The 20,841-nt window shown below is 36.0% G+C and overlaps 1 protein-coding gene and 1 non-coding gene across 8 annotated transcripts in view; one reads left to right on the top strand and one right to left on the bottom strand.

The window, feature by feature from the left end:
* Window positions 1-20,841, bottom strand: part of Csnk1g1 (casein kinase 1 gamma 1) — a 151,830-nt gene that overhangs the window by 33,058 nt on the left and 97,931 nt on the right. For 6 of the 7 annotated variants that reach the window (XM_046426566.2, XM_046426565.2, XM_046426568.2 and 3 more), the window contains 6 exons: window positions 15,408-15,559; window positions 13,411-13,645; window positions 9,003-9,088; window positions 7,122-7,206; window positions 6,718-6,866; window positions 5,962-6,069 (listed from right to left, as the gene is read on the bottom strand). In XM_046426566.2, coding sequence (XP_046282522.1) covers window positions 5,962-6,069; window positions 6,718-6,866; window positions 7,122-7,206; window positions 9,003-9,088; window positions 13,411-13,645; window positions 15,408-15,559 — 815 coding nt within the window. Of the gene's footprint in view, window positions 1-5,961; window positions 6,070-6,717; window positions 6,867-7,121; window positions 7,207-9,002; window positions 9,089-13,410; window positions 13,646-15,407; window positions 15,560-20,491; window positions 20,562-20,841 lie in introns of all 7 variants that reach the window. The other variant, XM_046426570.2, reaches the window with a different exon arrangement.
* On the top strand, window positions 11,367-11,480 carry LOC124080691 (small nucleolar RNA SNORA26). Its single transcript, XR_006847774.1, has one exon. It is a non-coding gene; the product is annotated as a small nucleolar RNA SNORA26 (small nucleolar RNA).

Genomic DNA, 20,841 nt, shown 5'->3' with positions numbered 1-20,841 from the left:
TAGCTTTTAGAAATATTTACTTTATCTAAACTCAAGATTTAATTATATTTCCCTAGACAAAATTAATATTTAAAATTTGTTTGTAATCACTTACTATTAAAATCATTTAGCTGGGTGAGGTGTCATGCCTGTAATTCTAGAAACTCAGAAGGTTGAGGCAGGAAGATCACCAGTTTAAGGCCTGCCTTAGCAAATTAGTGATATCCTGCCTCAAAAAAGAAAGGGCTGGGGCCAGGCATGGTGGTGCAAACCTGTAATCCCAGCAGCTTGGGAGGCTGAGGCAGGATCATGAATTCAAAGCCAACCTCTGAAACTTAACAAAGCCCTAAGCAACTCAGTGAGACTGTGTCTCTAAATAAATTACAAGAAAGAAGTAGGGATGTGGGTCAGTGATTAAGTGCCCCTGGGTTCAATCCCTAGGGCCAAAAGAGAGAAGAAAAAAGGAAAAAGAAAGGGTTGTGAATGTAGGTCAGTGGTGAAGCACCCCTGAGTCCCAAGAGGGGGAAAAACAGTTTAAAAAGACAGATCTAATATATGTAAGTTTAAATTCAATTCTTTGGGAACCACATTTGGGGTCTATTATTGCATGTACGACCCAAAGAGAATTCAATTCAATATACCTACAATCCAGACCAGCAAAACATAATTTTCCCAGAACATGAGGCAAATAGATTCTCATTGTGATGGAAAAGAATATGATTATCTGAACATTTTTATATTTTATATACTTTTTTAATATTTCATATTTTATTTTTGAGCCCACAAGGGGTCTACTTCTGAATTACATCCTCAGGCAGCCACACCCTACCTTTAAAATTTTGAGAGGAGGTCTTGCTAAATTGCCCAGATGGACCTTGACTTGTGATCTTCCTGTTCAACCTCCTGAAATAGCTGGGATTACAGGCACTATATGGCTTGCAGGTATGTTTTTTTTTTTTCAGCAAATAACTTCTGAGTTGTTGTTGTTTGTTTATTTTTGTTTCTTACATCCCTTCCCTTGAGCAGATGATCTAGCCCTTCTTTGGCTGCCTAACACAAGCAGAATGGCTCTTTGTGGAAATGAAAAATAAGGAAGAAAAATTCACAATTTTTTTCCCATGGAAGGTTAAATAAAAAACTGTATTACAACAAACATCTGATTTCATCAACACTCTTTGTTTAATAGATTCATTCACCATTATTCATTCAAACAATTATTTATCAAGTACCCAGACAATGATTTTGTGTTAACAACAAAAATCTCTACTTTCACAAGGCTTACATCTGAGAAGATGAAGGCTTCAGCTAGGTTAAATGTCCTATGGCCAAAATCTTGGCATAGGTGGGCTGACACCAAGTTATAAGTTCCTCTTCTTTATCCTCCTCCTCTTAGTATAGGACTAAACTAAGCCTGTTAGCCTCCAGGTCCACTCCTGTACTACACAGCTGATGGACAGATTTACTTAGAACAAGGAGAGTTTTCAAGCATCATCATCAATGTTATCTCTACACCTTTACTCCCAAATATTTTCTAGCTCTCTTTTGAGAAAGACCTTCTGTCCGCTAGATCTCTTCTTTTTTTTCTGAGTGTTCTTTGGATTAAACCCAAGGGCTCTCTACCACTGAGCCATATCCCAGCCCTTTTTACATTTTATTTTCTGTCAGGGTCTCACTAAATTGCAAGGCTGGTCTAGAATTTGTAGACCACCCTCCTACACCAATCATAAAGATTACAGGTGAGTGACACTGCACTTGGACACTAGACCTCTTCAGGGGCAATATACTGCTACTATTTTAAACTCAAGATACATGTGGTCCATACCCATAATCCCAGCAGTTTGGGAGGCTGAGGCAGGAGGATTGTGAGTTCAAAGCCAGCCTCAGCATAAGCAAGGTCGATAAACAACTCAGTGAGACCCTGTCTCCAAATAAAATACAAAAAAAGGGCTGGGGATATGGCTCAGTGGTTAAGTACTCTTGGGTTCAATTTCCAGTACCAAAACAAAAAACAAAAACAAAAAAACAAAGCACCAGGCTAGGGTTGTGGCTCAGTGGTAGAGCGCTTGCCTAGCAAGTGCAAGGCTCTGGGTTCGATCCTCAGCACCACATAAAAACAAATAAATAAAGGTATTGTGTCCAACTACAACTAAAAAATAAATATTAAAAAAAAAAACACCACCTTAAGATACCTACGTAAATCCAAATAAATTCCTCCCCCAACATTCCTATCTCTAATAATAATAACACCTGCTTCCTAATTATCTAGGCTCAAAATTTCAGCAAAAGCTTTGACTCATCTTTCTTAATCCTAACATACATGTGGTCTGCAAATTATGGTAGACTGCATCCCTGTAACATTTTCAATTCTATTTTAACTACTTTACCCCATCTAGGTTTCCTTTGGCTTTCAAGGGAATTCATGGCCTTCTTATTGGTCTCCACTCTAGCTGTCAGGATATTACCACCTTCTTGGCCAAAAGATTTCCAAAGCAAATTTTCATCATTATCATCCCTCTGTTAAAAACCTTTAGTCCCTATTTATACTGAAATTAAGCACCAATACTACAGCCCAACATTCCGGGAGCCTCATCAAATGGCTCCAACCTATTTTTTTACCTTTGTCTCCTATGATTCTTTATCCATCTCAAATATTTTAGCAAAATCAAACTAGATTATTATTTTTCATGTATTCTTTCTTCTAAGAACATTTCAAATGCAACTTCTCTCATGAAACAATTTGTTATGTTCAAACCATATAAAATGTCTCCCTTTTTCAATCCCAGGTGATAATAATATGTAGTTTGAAATGCTTATCTGTTTTGCCTTGTGATATAGTTATCTGGCTACTTGGCTTATCTGCCAGCTTTCTGAGTACAAGCACTCCATACTTGGTATCCATAGGATATGCTTTCACATAGCAGGTCCTCAGCTCAGATTTACTGAGTCAAAGTTGCTGAGAAAAGGTTAGCTGTCTCTGAAGTAAATATCTTGCCCATCTCTATCAAGGAAAGATTTCATTTTCTTCTGTTGCTGATTTCAAAACCTGAAAAGAATTAGTCTGGAGAAAAAAACTGTTTTCAATTCTTAAAGTAATAAAGGGACATGTAATAAAGGGCTGCAAAGACTCTCTACCAAAAAAAGAAAGAAAAAGAAGACCCTGAAGTTGGAAGTAATGAAACCACAACATAAGACAATGAAAAAGTTGAACAGACACTAGAAATCCATTTACCCTAGTGAAGACTTTTACCTAGCAAGGACTTGGAATTCTGCTGGGAGGGAGGTGTAAATTTGCACCAATGTGGGGAATTCCAATTCCATAGCAGCTATGGAATAACTAAAAATTGTGAAAGAAGGGGGAGGAAAAACAAACAAACAACAACAACAACAAAAAACCCAACCAAACAAACAAACAGAAAACCTCAACTAACCAAAGAGAAGACTTTCAAGAGTCAACTCTTCAAAAATAAGCTATTGACTGACAAATGAGATTCTCCTAAATAATTATATACAACGATGATTCTACTTTCTTTAATAGTAGACCTAAAATTTACTGTGTTAAAACCTTTCTATACTGGCAATTCAGATTTTCAACTACTGCTTTTCTCCATCCTTTTAAAATCCATTCAAAACAACAGCAATGATTATGAATTCACTGAAGCAGAAAAGATAAGCTAAAGGAAACATGTTTTAGTTCAAATAAATTCTAAAAATATGAGCAGGAATATATGTTGATTATGACTTCCCTGATTACTTGTCTATTTTGTTTCCATACATTTTTCTCTCCAAATGTATTTTTATTATAAAATAATAAAACTTCATTATAGAATATTTTGGGAAAATATCACTCAGAGTACTACCACTTTCAACAGTAATTCTGCTATTTTGGAAAGCCCATTGATTATCTAATTTTTTCTTCCCCTAAGGGGAAATCATGAGGCAGTTATAATTTTATGTTTTTATCTCTTCACTATACAAACCATTTCATTTTCAAGTTGTTATAGTTTTCCTAAATGCTATTTTTAGCAGCTATATTATATTCTACTGAGTAAATATCTTACAATTCACTTTACTATATTTACTTATATAGTAAATATATATATATATATATATATATATATATATATATACTTATATAGTAAATATATATATACTTATTTACTATAAGCTAGTTTACTCAGTAAAGGATTTGAGGTGGATCCATTACCAGTCTTTTATCAAGAGTAGCTGAATCTTTGCTCTGACACTGCAACAGTCTTAGGCACATAACTTAACCTACATTTGGGTTGTTTTATTATGATTGATTCCAAGAAGTAAGATATTCTATCAGAGAAGATAATAACTTTATCTAATTACTTTTTAGACAAATTGTATCAGTTTGCAAAGTCAACAGCAATATACAAGTCTCAGTTTAACTGTGCCCTCACCTGCCCTGGTTATTATTAGCATTTAAGAGAAAGGAGGTAGAGAGAACTGTAGATGTCAACAATATTATGTTGTCAAATCAGAAGTCAGTCAAATTGTTAAGTCTTAGTTAGACATCACTTTCTTGGTTTTTTTTTTTTTTTTTTTTAATGGTGCTGGGGATCCAACACAGGCCTCACCACATATGCTAGGCAAACACTCAACCACTAAGCTACATTCCCCCTGCCCTTGCCTCCCTATTTTTTATGTGCTAACGAATTTTTCCAGTCTTTACACATTTTTTTTTAAACCACTAAGTCATACATTTTGCTGAGAGTATATAGCTATTGGTGAGTGGTCTCTATCTGTCAATGTACTCATCATACATGTATGTGTACTTCTTCGAAGTGCTATTCACAACATATGTACTTGCACCTATCCATTTATGAGCTGATGTATGTTTTCATATCTTTTTGTAAAATGTCTGTTAATATAAAAAATGTAAGGGAGGAGGAGGGGGAACAAGCCAATCTTGATATGTGATGATTATGTGCATATATGATGTTTATTATTTTTTATCAGGGTCTCCATTTTTATCTTAGAAATATAAATGATATAAAAGTACTTTTGTCATAATTACCTCTCAATCAGCCCTGCCTATAGTTTTTCTTTTTTTTTTTTTTTTGGAGGGGGGTGAGGGCAGGGTTGGGGAATGCACCCAGGGCCTCAAACATGATAGATAAACACTCTTACCATTGAGCTACATTCCCAGTCCTTCTAAAAAAATGTTGTCAAATTTATTGTATTTGCTTCCTCTGTCTTTAGGATGAGACAGGTCCCTCATCTAGATCAAGATCATTAGTTTTGGGGTTGTGGTTGTGGCTCAGTGGTAGAGCAGTTGCTTGGCATGTGTGGGGCACTGGGTTCGATCCTCAGTGCCATTTAAAAATAAATAAATATAATAAAGGTTTTGTGTTAATCTACAACCTAAAAAAGATTTTTTTTTTAAGTGATCATTAGTATCCCAAATAATGAATAGTAGAGAACTAATGATGAGGCCTTCTCAGCAAAGGTCAATCTATGATCTTGGCCAGCTCTAGAATTAACTTGGGTACAGTGACAAGGTGTAGTGTGGAGGTTCCACTTCATGCTCAGGTCAGCTGGAAATCTAAATGATTTTATACCCAGCAAGCAAAAAACAGAATTGGCATGAGCTCCAGACTGGACTATAGATGAGACCCAAGGTGGGCTACTGGTATACCCTGTCCATCGAGCAGATCCTTTGGGCCTGTGGCCAACTGCTTTGGATTCTAATTCACAGTTAGTTCCCCACTTTCAGCCAACACACTCTGACAGGCGCAGATTCTCCAGACTAGATGCTTCATATAAGGCATGTGGCTACCTCTCAGTGCAATTACACATATCCTGGGGGTTCTAGAATATCATATCAAACCAGTGAGAAATGGTGAGCCTTTTTCTTTAACTTCAGAATACACTAATGCACAGAAGCTGGATAATATGAGTTTTAATGTTAGGTATGAAGACAGTAAATGTATGAAAGGATGAAGGACCAACACATACCTGATTCCGAAGAGGCTGCTGTTGTGATGGCCGATCCCTGTGTGTGTGGCTCTCTCGAGTTATTGCAGATGCACCAGAATCTACATGAACTGATCCTACTGGAGTAGGCTAGAAAATGAAATAAAAGTCAAGTGGGATAAACAAGGCTACTTGATGTCTCTGCAAAGGACAGCATAGCATCGTTCTAATTCTCATGGAGTAATTCTTTTCAGCTATCAGGAGAAATTTCAAGGAATCTTGCCTTCTTAGTTTGCTAATCTACAAAAGGTGGTAGTCTGGACCTCAATAGTTCACTGGGGAGTAGATTACCTTTGAAAGTAAAAAAAAAAAAAAAAAAAAAATCCTATGGTAGTATCTGTTAGCACACTCTCAGGACCTGTGGAGCTTTGGCCAGAAAAGCAAACCCAAAAGTTTATTACGGTGCTGGGTTCTACGCCTACAGAAGCCAGGTACCAGATCAGCATATGTAGTGTCAGCTTCTGAATCATTCAATGAAAACTCTAAAAAATCTGGCTTAAATTCTAAAATATTTCAGGATATACAAGTTATAGTTTTAAAAATGTATAATTTCTGCTTCCTAACTTCAGTGAAAGCAACCTATGGCATCATCCTGAAAAGGTTGGTACATGCAAAGTCTAAAATCAAAAGACTTTTCCCCCCCTGCAAGGATTTAAGCAAAAAGACTGGAAAATAAATGAGTGGGGGGCAGTGTGGTTGTAAGAAAGAAAGTGATACAATAAAAAAGATGATACTCACAATAGGCCTCCCAACCCAGTCATAGGCATAGTCAAAGGTGTAGCCTTTCCTTTCGAAGAGGTCTGTGAAAAGGGTCCGTAAATACTCATAATCAGGTTTTTCAAAGAAATCTAATCGCCTGACATATCGAAGGTAGGTTGCCATCTCCTCTGTTAGGAAAGAAGTGAAAGGCCATACTCATTAGCTGACACTTCCCATGGGGCTAAGCTCTGGGCCACATAGGGGTATCTGCAGATACCTACACTAGTATTTTCTTAATGAACCAAATAAAAGTGATAATCCCCAGTCTGAATAACAATGAAAGGAAATGCCAAATGCACCCTTTAGATACAGATACCAAGTAAGGAATCTACCTCCTTAAAGTGTCAAGCCATACTGGTTGGAGAATCTTTTTAGTATACTACCTGGAAAGTTCTCACAGAGAGCTTCAATGGGAGTATTCCTTTTGGTGTCACCAATTTTTTGATATCTTTCTTTTAATGTATCAGCCTGTGGAAATTAAAGAAAAAAAATTACCTGGAAAGAGCTGGTAGTTATGAGAGGTTTGATATGTTTTCAGACACAATGACTGTTTTACTCAAGTTGGCAGGATTTGTCACTCAATCCCAATTTTATTTCCTCTCTAATACTAACAAATAAGAAATATAATAGAGATGGTATATTTAGGTATGTGCTAACATCTGCTGGATTCTGGGAAGTTTTCCTTGCAGATATATTTAATAGTCTCAAATAAACATTATTAAATGTGATGAGATGAACAGCTAGGATAAGAAAACAAAACACTGTGGCAATATTTTCAAAACTATAGCAGTTTAGTAATCTCCCAGGCCACTAGAGTTCAACAGTGATTCAGCCTTCTCCCTCTTATATCAGCTCTATATAAGATTGAAAGTATTGCCTAATCCAAGTGGGGGAAACAGTTTCATTACATATATTAAGAAGTTGAAGAGAAAAAAAGTGCTTATGAAAAAATGCTTTTCAATAATGTGCTTCATTAGTAAAAAAAAGTTACCTATGGTATAGGCTTGGCTAATAGTCAATTTGAGTACATTCGTGGCTCAAAGTAGCTGAAGTCTTATATGCTCAGGACTAGACAAAGAACTTATGGATCTTGGACCAACAATGAACTCTTAAGGGATTCTCATCAGGCTCTATCTAGCCTGCTGCACCCAAATTTAAGCCACAATGATATAAAGTAAATTGGAAAGATTTTAAATCTACCACTATCACTATAAAATGATTCATGGGCCACGAGAGCATTTCAAACAATTAATAATATTGTTCACTAATGTACTATTTGGCTACATGATGAGCAAGTAGGATTTATAACTATTTGAAAGCTGTCAATATTAGTGAGAAGATGGGTGTGAGTAGGAAAAGACCATAGATGAGCTTTCAGGGGAGAAAATTAAGCACAAAAAAACCTAAAATATTCTTAAACATGAAGGATACTTACTTTCTACAGTGCAAAACGAATCATTCTTCCCTTCTGGCTATTGATTTTCTTTCCATACTAACATGATCAAAGAAATTACAACTAAAAATATGTGTGACATTCAGGTATCTAAAAGGATTTAAGATGGCTTGCTCACCATTTCCTAGTCTAATAGCCAGAAGCACAGAGTAATCATAATGCTTAGAATTGCATAAATGAATAATTAACTCTGAAACATACTTACTCTACTGATCCCTTCTTATGGAAGTCTATTTAAACTCCACATGTTTAGCAAGGAATGGCCATTGTCCAAAAAGGTATTTATTCAATAATACACTTGAACAGCAATGCTGAGCCTAGATTTTCATTTCAGTACAGGTGGGTTCTTAGCCTACACAGGATAAGCAAATATTTTCCAGTCCCCCTTAATGGCATCCCCTGCTAGTCTTTCTGGTAAAATGTGTAGCAGCTGCTGTCATCAATTTGTTCCAGAAATTCCCTGACACACTAGGAACATTCCTCCTGTTACATGATGGTAGTGAAGGAGGGATACCAACACAGAGAGAAAAGCAGCACTTATGTCAAGGCTAAGAGGGAATGAGAAAAAAGATTATGGAGAACTGAAATATAAAGAAGGATGGATTAAGATGAGAAAAAAAATCAAATGTGAACAGAAACAGCTCCTAAAACCCAGGTGGGAATTTACAATGTAGACTAATTTAACTAATCCCTGCTCCTCATTTCTATAGCCATTCTTTCCTTTCGTGTTTCTTAGAGGCATCAAGCCAGCAGCACCTTCTTTAACAACTGCATAGAGACAAAGCCCTCCAATGAACACTTTCAAGGATACCTTGAGTCCTTGCCAGGGTAGGCTGCCTCGAAGGAAATACATGAACATATGGCCTAGGGCTTCCAAATCATCTCGACGGCTTTGCTCTAAAAGGGAAGACAGATTACACATTATGTTTGCAGTTATTAAAGCAGAAAGAGGTTCAAAAGCAAGTAATCTCTTCAGAAACCCTTCTGCTCTGAAAAGGCTTTTACTAATTCTCTGTACATCTAAACCAGAAATAGTATTTAAAACCAAAAGACAATGTGTACTTCCTTTGTCTAGATCTGTTGGCAAGTAGACAGCACATAAAAAGAGCAAATCTTAAATTAAAACCAAGCCCCAATCACTCAATAGTGAGCAACCCACCCCTCACTCAATGCCGTCACCTGCCTGAAAGTGAAGATAATTTAAATAAAATGCTATTTCCAGTATATGGGTTACAATTACCCTTTCGTTACCAACAGGGAAAGTGAGCAGCAGATTAAGCAGCTGAAGCTGTTAAAATAGTCCATTCTGGCTAGGCCTGCAAAGACACAAGCTGTAGAATGCCTGGCATACATGCTTAGCACTTTTTATTCATCACTAAAATTAACACTTAAAATTCATTTTCATGTAAGCAAACCACTTCTTAGTTCCTATTATATTTGTACCATGTCCCGTAACCACCTTAAAAATTTGAAGTTCATTAGTCAGGTGTCCTCTATGAGAACATAAAACAGAGTGTGGGCATTCTTGGAGCTTAACTAAAACAAGTTGCTGTGTTTTTCTTTGAATTAATTGAGAAGATTGTTTTAAAATGGAACTTCATTTCAGAAAGCTTCTTGTACATTCTTTAGCTGTCTGACTAAATAGTACATGTCTCTATTTCTTATTTGCCAATTATGGTTCATTGCAAACATTTTATGTGTCTGTTTTTCGGAATAAAGTTAAGGGCTTTCTCAAAAGAAATTACAGAAGACTTAAGAGACTACCTTTATTTTATTTTAATTTTTTTATAATGCTCGGGATTGAAACCAGCATTGGAGGGAGGCACTGTAACAACTGAGCTATATCCCCAGCCAAAAGGCTACCTTGATGTGGGCTAAGATTTGATTGTAGGGCTTTGTTTTGTGTGCAGAAAGTAAAACTGAAGATTGCCATATAGTCAAGAAAAGCCATCCAGTTAACTCCAGATAGAGAAATGCAATGTGTTTAACCGCTGCCTAGAATTATGGGAAATTTGCATGAGAAAGAATGAACAGTACTCTACAGGCAGATGAAGAAAAGATAATTTTCTGTGGTCATTAATGGAAAAAAGAGAAAGCAATGGCTGAGGATACAGCTCAGTGATTGAGGACCACCTTAGTGAAGCCCTGGATTCAATCCCCAGAACAAAAAGAGAAGAAAAAAGGAGGCATCCTGACAGAGAAATAAATAATACTGAGCTGGTATATATCCTCTGAAATGATCTTAAAAAGGATGAAATAAAATAGCAAGAACATCAGACACTTTTGTCTACACAGCTTGTCTGAAGTTTGGACAAAATATTACATATGATTGAAAACAAAGCAATTATACAAAAAAACAGTGCAACAGAACAGAAAGACAAATGAAAACCAGCAAGAAAACAAAGGGTGAGTTGAAGCCTCCCACAAAGTAGGGCAGAGAAGGAAACACACTCTGCAGTTTCTCATACTGCATCACACCTACATAACCGCCTCTCCCTTTTTATATCCACTTCCTGTAACAAAAATTAGGAAGGAAGGAAGGAAGGGAGGGAGGTAGGGAGGGAGGGAGGAAGGAAGGAAGGAAGGAAGGAAGGAAGGAAAAAACCTTACCACACAAATGGTAGAATTTAAGCTAGTTGAGCACTAGAGGGCAAAACTCTCCACATTTTCAGCATTATACAGGCCCATAGAAAAAAAAATTTCTCTCATGGCAAAGCCAATTATAAAATGAAATTAAAAACATTTCAAACTTACTCAAATAATAATGACACTTTTAAGTCCTGAGAACTGTGGGGAAAATAGCTGTGGAATATGAGATAATAGGAAAAACAATGGTTCCTAAGTTAGGTCCATGACCTAGGTCTTGGTTCATCATTTCCATTAATTTAATCCAGTGAAACTGAAATTAAGCATGGCCAAGTCACCAATATGGGGCTTCAGTTTCCTCATATGAAATTAAAGTGTAGGTAGTATGGAAAAATCATTTTCCAGCTCTACCACTCTAAAATAGTCATGATAAATAAATCTTTTCAATAAAAGTAAAAAACAGTTCCATATTTCTTTGAACACTTCACACTTGTGTTCATTATTTCCACAGGCCCTCATTTTTTCATGGAGGATATTTTATTTTCAAAGAAAAAAGATTTCAATACCAGTGAAACCAGTAGGACACAAAATTCTTCATTCCCAGCGCTTTAAGAGGCTAACAAAAAAGGGTAAAGGAGTCCTCCCTAAAAATCAGGGAAGAGATTGCAAAACTCCTCTTTGGATCCTATCTGGAGTTATAGTTGGAAAACAAAAACACTCTTCAACCCCACAAAGGCCTGCTTTTTACCAATCAGAAAGATGCACTTGGTTTACCTGTATTACCTTCGTGATTTTAGGTTACATATATTTTGTTGAATGAAAGAGATAATGTAACCCAGTGTTCTCACGCTAATCTCAACCATTCAATAATACAAATTAGGTTGTCTTAATCTGTGGAAAGGTGGCTATTATCATGTTATGAAGCATGAGATCCAAGCCAAATGGAATCAATTGATTGTGAATTTTCCTGCTTTTAGAATCATGAGCTATATAAACCTATTTTCTTATAAATTACCCAGTTTCAAGTATTCTGTTCTAGCAATAGAAAACAAACTAAAACAGGCATGGTGCTTTCACATATATTATCCATTTTTAACCCTCAAAACATCCTGCTGAAGTATTACTCTCATTTTACCAATAAGTGTTAGGAAGATTAAGTAACTTGTCTGAAATGACACTGATAAGCACAGGACCTTCTAGTTTAATTTTAAAGTATTACATTCAGTAAAGTGAGGATTTCCATATGGTAACTTAAAAAAATTTCCTGATAACATTCATGATTTTAATTCAAGCTGTCTCACACTACTGTGTAATGTCATTTTATTCTTCACTATCAACAGAATTCTCATTTGAATACATATGTAGTTTACTTAATAAGGCAACTTAGTGAATTGATACATTAGTCTTCAAAATAACCTATTAGTGTGTAGCAGTTCATTAATATTTACAAGCCTTATATAATTAGCTGAGTCAGGGAATATGAACCTGATAATATTCTGTTTACATGTCTATACTCTAGGATTTGATTTTCAAACATATTTTTTTAATCACCTAGATCTTTTCTCCAAGTAGAAATTTTCAAGAAAGCCTGATTTATAAAACAAATAAAAACAGAAGCTTTTATAGAGAAGGTAGCATGAGGTCCAGGGCTCTGCCAGCTTGGCCTTCCCACTGTTCCTTAGGATTCTCTTGCACATACTCTTTCCAGCTAGTTCCTCGAATTAATAAGGAAGTCTTCTGTTTTGATTAAAGATTTTAGTAAAATTTATACAGTTTTTTATTTTTTAGTTGTAGGTGGACACAATACCTTTATTTTATTTTTATGTGGTGCTGAGGATCGAACCCAGTGCCTCATTCATGCTAGGCAAGTGCTGTCTCTACCTCTGTGCCACAACCTTAGCCCCTATACAGATTATTAATTGCCAATAAAATACAAGACTCATGGTAAACCAAATATATATATATATATATTTAGTTATGAATGGACACAATGCCTTTATTTTATGTATTTATTTTTATGTAGTGCTGAGTATGGAACCCAGTGCCTCACACGTTAGGCAAGTGCTCTACCACCGAACCACAATACCAGCCCCACCAAATATATTTTCCAATGTATAAAACAGAATCTCTTCTTTAAAGAATTATGCAGTGAACAGAAGTCTAATCCTTGTTTTAGTGAAGCATGCTTCCTTAATGCAAACATCAACTTGGTCCTTTTCAGGATGGTCATATAGGAGTTCATAGGTCTGTAAGTACCAAACTCATTACTAGATACTCAGGAAAGTCATTACTTTACCATTTCAATTTCTTTTCTTTTGGGGTGGGTACTGGGGATTGAACCCAGGGATGCTCTGTCTCTAAGCTTTATCCCCAGCCCTTTCTACTCTTTATTTTGAGACAGGATCTCACTAAGTTGCCAAGGCTGGCCTGGAACTTGAGATCCTCCTGCCTTAGCAGGAGGGTTACAGGCATGTGCCACCACGCCCAACTATCATTTCAATTTCTCAAACATAAAAATCACTTACCTTGTGATAAGTACCACAAGTTGTAAAGAACAATGGGGATAAATTGTTAATGGTATAGAAAGTTGTTCTAATGACCTGCCCCTTTCATGGAGCAGAAAATAAACACACCTTTGCCAAGATGCGTGTTGATAGACATATATCTTGCAGTTCCAGTTAAACTTTTATGCTCCCTATAAGGTATGTGTTTTTTGGTTTCAGGGTCAATGTATTCCTTGGCCAGTCCAAAGTCTATAATGTGTATAACATGCTCTTTCTTATTGCCTTGTCGGCCAATCAGAAAGTTCTCTGGCTTGACATCTCGGTAAATGAGATTCTTTGAGTGCACATATTCCATTCGAGATAGCTAAAAGAGAAAAAAGGAAAAAAAAAGGTGGAAATACTTTAAATAAGTATATTGCAATTAAAACATGAAAATATTTTCTCTTGCCAGCATAAGGTTTTTGGATTTTTTTGTTTCATTTTCCCCTTTTTTTTGGAGACAGGGTCTTGAACTTCCTGGCTGAAGCAATCCTCTTATCTTTCCTCACCCAAGTATCTGGTACTACAGGTGCACACACTGCGCCTGGCTCAGCATAATGTTTTTTTGTTTGTTGGGTTTTTTTTTCAGCACTAGACATTGAACCTAGGGCCTCTTGCATGCAAAGCAAGCACTTTATCACTGAGCACATCCCTAGCCCTCAATATAAATTTTTACTGAAATAAAAATAAAACATCTCTTCTTTACCGTCTACTTTCCTGACTTGTAAAGCAAAAAACTACTTTCTTTCACAAATAAATAACAACTGTCAAGATTATAAATAGGAAGATAGTACAGTTGGCTAAAATGATTTACCTCATAATGTCACATTTTCCAAAAGATGACTGGGATTAACTAAAAGGAAAGAAGTATTCCCAAGGTAGGATGTCAGACAACTAGGAGCCTCTGAGACAGGTCCAGTGACACATCTACCTACTGACCACATCTCCTATCCTCAATTGGACAATAGTTCCCCATCCAGCTCTCACTGTTGTAGAAATAAGGAAAGTGAGGTCTAGAGAAATTAACACTGGCCTGACATCAGAAAGCTAGTCAGTAGCAGGGACACAACTTTTATTTAAAAGTAAATATAACCTGGGGCTGGGGTTGTGGCTCAGTGGTGGAGAGCTTGCCTAGCATGTGTGAGGTACTGGGGTCGATCCTCAGCATCATATAAAAAAATAAATAAATAAAGGTATTGTGTCCATCTACAACTGAAAAAACAAAAAAGTAAATATAACCAAATAATAATCGCAACATTATTTCAAATTTCATTCAATATTTTTATATACCAAGTTTTTCTACTTACTTAATATAGAAAAGAAAGCTTAGACATTTAGAGTCAGATGTCAAAGTCAATTTTTCTTTTCTTTTTTTTCAGTCCTGGGGATTAAACCCAGGAACTCACATATGTATGCTAGGCAAGCATCCTTCCACTCGACTACAACCACAGCCCATCAATTTTCTAATACTTCCGATTTTTTTACTGGATGGGTAAGACCATTAACATTTCAAATGAATAAAGATGCATCTGTATCCTTTCTCTTAAGGCCTGTCAAGCTTTTCAAATGAACGGTTGCAATGTTTGTTAAGCTGGTATCAGTATATAATTTGGGAGAAGCTGCAAGAGCTGCCTTTTGGCCAGTTTAAAGTGTGTAATAGGAGAGAACTAAGGCAAATTCTTGGTTACACAACTCTGAATGAAGGTTAGTGCAGGGGGTTACACCCTCAATCTCTTCTAAAATGCTACAGTGAAAGAAGAGTACATGACAAAACCTTTAAAATTTATAAATAAAACACTAAAGAAATTACTTTACACTACAACTATATCTAAGTATCCTCTTTCTTTCTAATCTAAATTATATACTATTACTTCAGTTTAGGGCAGGGTTTTGCTCCAAGGTACAAATTCTTAAAATACAGCAAACTGCAGATTCAGTGTGACTTCTTTGAGTTAACACTTTTTGCCCCAGCCAACTTCCTAGAATGCCATTAGCTTATAAAAACCAATTCACAGCTAATTAATAACCAAAAGGCCCATAAGGATATGGCCGGGGGAGTGGCCTTTGGAATGGCAATGACAACTTACCAACTGGATGGCTATCATTAACACCGTCTTCAAAGTAAATGTCCGGTCACAGAGGTCAAACAAATCCTCCAAGCTAGGGCCAAGAAGCTCTAGCACCATGGCATTGTATTTCCCACATGGTCCAAAGTAGTACACTTGTGGGAGACCTTCACCTGAAAGCAGAGGGGAAATGAGATATAGAATGGGAGACACAAAAAACAAAGAATGAGACAATTGCTTTAACAGTGAATAAGATATAAATAAAGTTCAATTTGTAAAATTTCCATTTCCTTTCACAGTCCCTACTGGAAAAGTTAAAGTGAGCACAATAGCTTCAATGGAAACTAATAATGTGTAGGAAAGGCTAAGTCATTGCACAATATGTTCAAATAAGCAATTATTTAATACCAGAGTGCCAAAGGCATTTCCACTGCTACATAAAACAGAGAATGGTCCTTGATCCCTTATTGGAACAGAGTGTAAACTATTCTTCCCAAAGGATGCCTGAAAATGCAATATCATAAAAGGTTCAAAGGAAGGCTCGCTGAGCTCAAAGACCAGGCTAATTGACCTTGTTGCATTAGCTAGTTTCATTAGCACTCCTTATGCTTCCTGCCAAAGCCACATGGAGCTGTTTGCAACTGCTGCCCCATGGAGAACTCAGATTGAAGGGGTGAAGTCAGAGAGGGTACAGCCTGGCCCCAGGCCAGCACAACTGGCTCTTTTCTCACAGGGAGTCTCTGTAGTGCTCTGTTTTCTATCAGCTGGAGAAAAGTCAACAGACACTTAGCATTTGGTTGCTGATAAGCAATTATGAAGGGAAAAAGAAGAGGAAAACAAAAACAAAAACCAGGTTTGGTTTTCCCAAGATTTGAAATTCACAGTTACAAGATGCCAAAACCTAGGCTTTCTTACCAAAGTGGCAACTTGAGAATGAATTCCCCCCTTAAAGTGTACTGGAAATATGAGGCATACAATAAACACATGTTACTGGCATTATGATAACAGTGCATATTTATGAAACTATAGAACATAAAAAAAAATATCCGGTTTCACAGAGCAGAAATATTTCTATCTCACATATTTATGTAAACCAGTCCACAGTCATATATGACATTAATTATTGTTAGCTTCTACTTCCAAGCGTTTTAGACAACAAAACTCCATCTTCCCATTCTCATCTTATTTGTAGGGGTGAAATACGGGCAGAGTAATATACATCTAATATATCCTACTCTACAGGGAAGGTCTTATATATCTGGAGTTAGTGATTTATTGCTATAGTTAAATAGGCCTATACAGCAATATTTAACTATTTCATGTACTGCATTAGTCTGTCTTGTTCCACTTAAATACTAAACATTAACATTTTCTTTCAGTATATTCATTCCTGGATTGTATCATCTAATATGGTATAATCTGCTCCAGCTAACTTCAGTGGTTGTTTTCATTTTCCCTGTCTCTCCAATAAGGAAACAGGAGTAATTTGAAGTGTCTTTTCCCCCCTGCCGTTCTGAAGAAGTCATTTTTTTTTCAGTTTATTTAAAATACACAAAATCTAACAGCTGTTTCCAATGAGTCCTGCTAAGAAATCCAATACAAAACACTACCCTAGAGATTTATTGCTTTTACTATGGAGTTAGGAAACCTTTTATGTCCTATTTAATATTTTTTGATGCCACCACAATTGTATTTTCCTAATACAATATTACATTCTTCAAAGCTAGCTGTGGTACACTCTGTCGGGAGCCTGCCCAATATCCATTCCCCCTTGTTCCTATTTAATAACAGAACTTCTGACTGTTGCAAAAAACAACTTACTCAGTTAAAACTTTCTAGTCTCACTTGACAATCATGGAAACAGTAATCACTGGGTGGGGTCATTCTAGAACAGTTCTTTCAAGGGAGCTTACTCAAATGGGAGATATTCTTTGAAGGTTCTCAAGTCATTACACCTTGAGAATGTAAGACAGCTCCAAGAATGGATAGAGAAAAACCAGAAGAGTCCTTCATTCCTGTGGAATAGCCATGCCAATGTTGGACTTCCCTTGCTTCTGGATTTTTCTTAACTAAAAGAAAAATCAATCTCTACCTTGACTGAGTTACACCTATTTGAATTTTTTTTAAACAGCCAAATCTAATCTTAATTAATAAACATTTTATTCCTTTAAATTGGCTAAATTGCATATCTGGGCACAAAATCCTCTTCCTAAAGTACAAAGTTAAAAGTCATGCCTCCTTAGAAATATAATATTGGCATGATTTTCTAGACTTGCAGCCAGTGCTTAAGGATCAGTTAAATGAGACAAATGATCTTGTTTTCAACAATCTTTAGTACCAAATCTAGGCATCTCTTGCCAGAAGTTCCTATGTTTACTAGGAATTCACAAAAGTATTTTGAGTAATGTCTATAATTTATAACAACAGTGCCAGTCAAAACTCCTGCCTAAGGCTGAAGTTGTGGCTCTGTGGAAGAGCACTCGCCTAGCACGTGTGAGACGCTGGGTTCAATCCTTAGCACCACCTAAAAATAAATAAAATAAAGGTATTGTGTCCAACTATAACTAAAAAAAAAAAAAAAGAAAGAAAAAAAAAGCTTTAAATGCAACAAAAACTAAACATATAATAGACAAGGTTATTTCCTATAAGTAATTATGAAGGAATGGGAATGGATGTGGGAGAGTTGGATGGGGTAGATAGGCATGAATTCTTTGATCTATAGTATATCAAAAACTAAGATGATGTTCGGTGTGGTGGCGCACGCCTATAACCCCAGCAGCTCGGGAGGCTGAGGCAGGAGGATTGCAAGTTCAAAGCCAGCCTCTGTAAAAAGCGAGGCACTAAGCAATACAGTGAGATCCTGTCTCTAAATAAAATACAAAATTGGGCTGGGAATGTGGGTCAGTGGTTGAGTGCCCCTGAGTTCAATCCCTGGTACAGGCCCCCTAAATAAAACAAAACAACAAAAACAAAACAAAAAACTAAGGTGGCTTTACAATCTCTCATCTGCTCTGTAAGTAACACAAAAATGAGGTTTCCCACCTAAATCAGTCAACTACACAGGAGCTGTTTAATCACAGGTTAAATCTTTTCTAAATCAAAACTGCAAGATTATGTACATTTACTACCCATGTTATCTTATATATTTCCCCTACAATGAAACAGCCTTTTCATCTGTCAATAACATTCTTATAAGCCCTGCTGCACATATGGTTCACATGCGTATCGAGGTACACAGAATAGGAAGTGAGGTGTTCACACTATAACTAATTTCTTCTGCCATAAATTTAACTTGAGTTAAACACACATCAAGGATAATGGCTTCTTTATCATCCAAGCTGTTACCTAAAAAGATTCCATAATGCACTATGAAAATACCTACTCTAAGTAGAGATATTTTTAAATGCACATTAGACTGAGAACTGAAATAGAACCATGTTGAAGTTTTTGGTTTGATCATATTACTGCCTAATAATTAGCATTTTATTCTTTTTATGAAACCAAATTACAGTTGGGCACAGTAACTCATGTCTGTAACCCAGTTACTTGAGAGACTTAGGCAAAAAGATAAGAAGTTTTCTGAGGCCAGCCTGGGCAACTTTGCAAGACCCTGCCTGACTCAAAGTAAAACAAAAGGGGTGGAGGGTTAGCATGTAGCACAGTAGCAAAGTGCTTGCCTAACATTTTCAAGGCTCAGGGTTCAATTCCCATACCACAAAAAGTAATTAATCAAATTATTGAATTGTAAAGCAAATTCAAATAAGTCCTATACCTGTATTAATACCTGGATATAAAAAATTATATTAATATTTCAATATAAAACGTAAGTATATTTTGGTGATGACTATCTTCTAAAGGCAGGCTGGAGAACACTGTGAAAGACAAAATGACTTTGGTAAGCTCCTTCTTTTGCATTATGTATATAGTTTTTTTTTTTTAAGTTAAAAAAAATCAGGATAATTTTTTTCTCCAAAATTAAACTCTTGGCTAGGGATGTAATTCAGTGGTATAGCACTTGCCCAGCACACACAAGACTGTGGGTTTAATTCCCAGCACCACAAAAAGAAAATTGAACTCTTTCTGTTTTGATCTCATCATTGTCTGTGAGAAATCAGGGCATTATAAATACATGAGGAAGTATCATCAGGAAAGACAACGTTAACATGTACATTCAACAAGAAAACAGAAATAGATAAACCAAATGATACTGCATAGGAATTAGGGAAAGGGAAAAACAAAAGCATAATTTTTGAAACATATATATATATAGTTGTAGATGGACATAATATATATGTGTGTGTATATATATGTATATACATATAAAAATAATGAATATAACAGAGATAAGAGATAATACATTGTGTTTGTTTCTTTAAAAAGAAGATATAGAAGGCTGGGGTTGTGGCTCAGTGGTAGAGCACTCACCTAGCACTTGTTAGGCCCTGGGGTTCAATCCTCAGCACCACATAAAAATAAATAAATAAAATAAAGGTATTGTGTCCAACTACAATTAAAAACTAAATATTTTCTTAAAAAAGAACAAATAGAATTCCTTTCATTTCTCTGACAGAAAAATACCTCTCTATAATATGAACCAGTTCATCCTGAGTTTACTCAAAATGTTGGTTTAATAACAAAAACAGCTAGATTCAGAATTAAGGAATCAAGATTATTCTATTCTATGATGAAAATGTTTTAAAATGATCTTATTCACAAGCTTCCTGGGAACTGGAATATTGCTAGACTATGCTGTTAATATGAGCTTAAATTGGTATGGTGGAGGAAGAAGAAGATTCCCCTGCTGCACTAACACTCCAGTCCCACTCCCATTACCCTTTCTATGTCTATGTATCTGTCTTCCCTATTAATGAAGGCTATCTGAAGGTAGTGACTACTGTGTATTAATTATATTTGTATGTTAGCATCTAGCACAGGTCCAAGCATATGGTAGATATTCATAGAACAAGAACGACAATAGAAAAAGTTATAAGAAATATAAATCAATGACACAGTATTTGAATTTTTTATTTGGAATGCATAATGCTTCCCTCAAAATTCTAAGACACTCGGGGCTGGGGATGTGGCTCAAGCAGTAGCACGCTCACCTGGCGTGCGTGCGGCCCGGGTTCGATCCTCAGCACCACATACAAACAAAGATGTTGTGTCCGCCAATAACTAAAAGAAATAAATATTAAAAAAAAAAAAAATTCTAAGACACACACATAGAGTAAATCAAATTCAGTCAATTTTAAATGTGCAGGGAATGATAACATAAAGAGGATTTTTCTGTGTTCTTGTTTAAATTTCTTTATATTTATATATATATACACATATACACATAGTTGTAGATGGACACAATATATATGTATATACACATATACATATATATATTTAGTTGTATATGAACACAATATCATCATCATCATCTTCAAAGAATGAGAGAGGCTACCCATTC

The sequence above is a fragment of the Marmota monax genome, unplaced genomic scaffold (assembly GCF_021218885.2).
Source record: "Marmota monax isolate L192 unplaced genomic scaffold, Marmota_monax_Labrador192_F-V1.1 WCK01_AAM20220418_F8-fsc00078, whole genome shotgun sequence".
Taxonomy (NCBI): domain Eukaryota; kingdom Metazoa; phylum Chordata; class Mammalia; order Rodentia; family Sciuridae; genus Marmota; species Marmota monax.
Note: the sequence above shows the minus strand (reverse complement) of the source record. Positions and strands in the feature narration are given on the sequence as shown.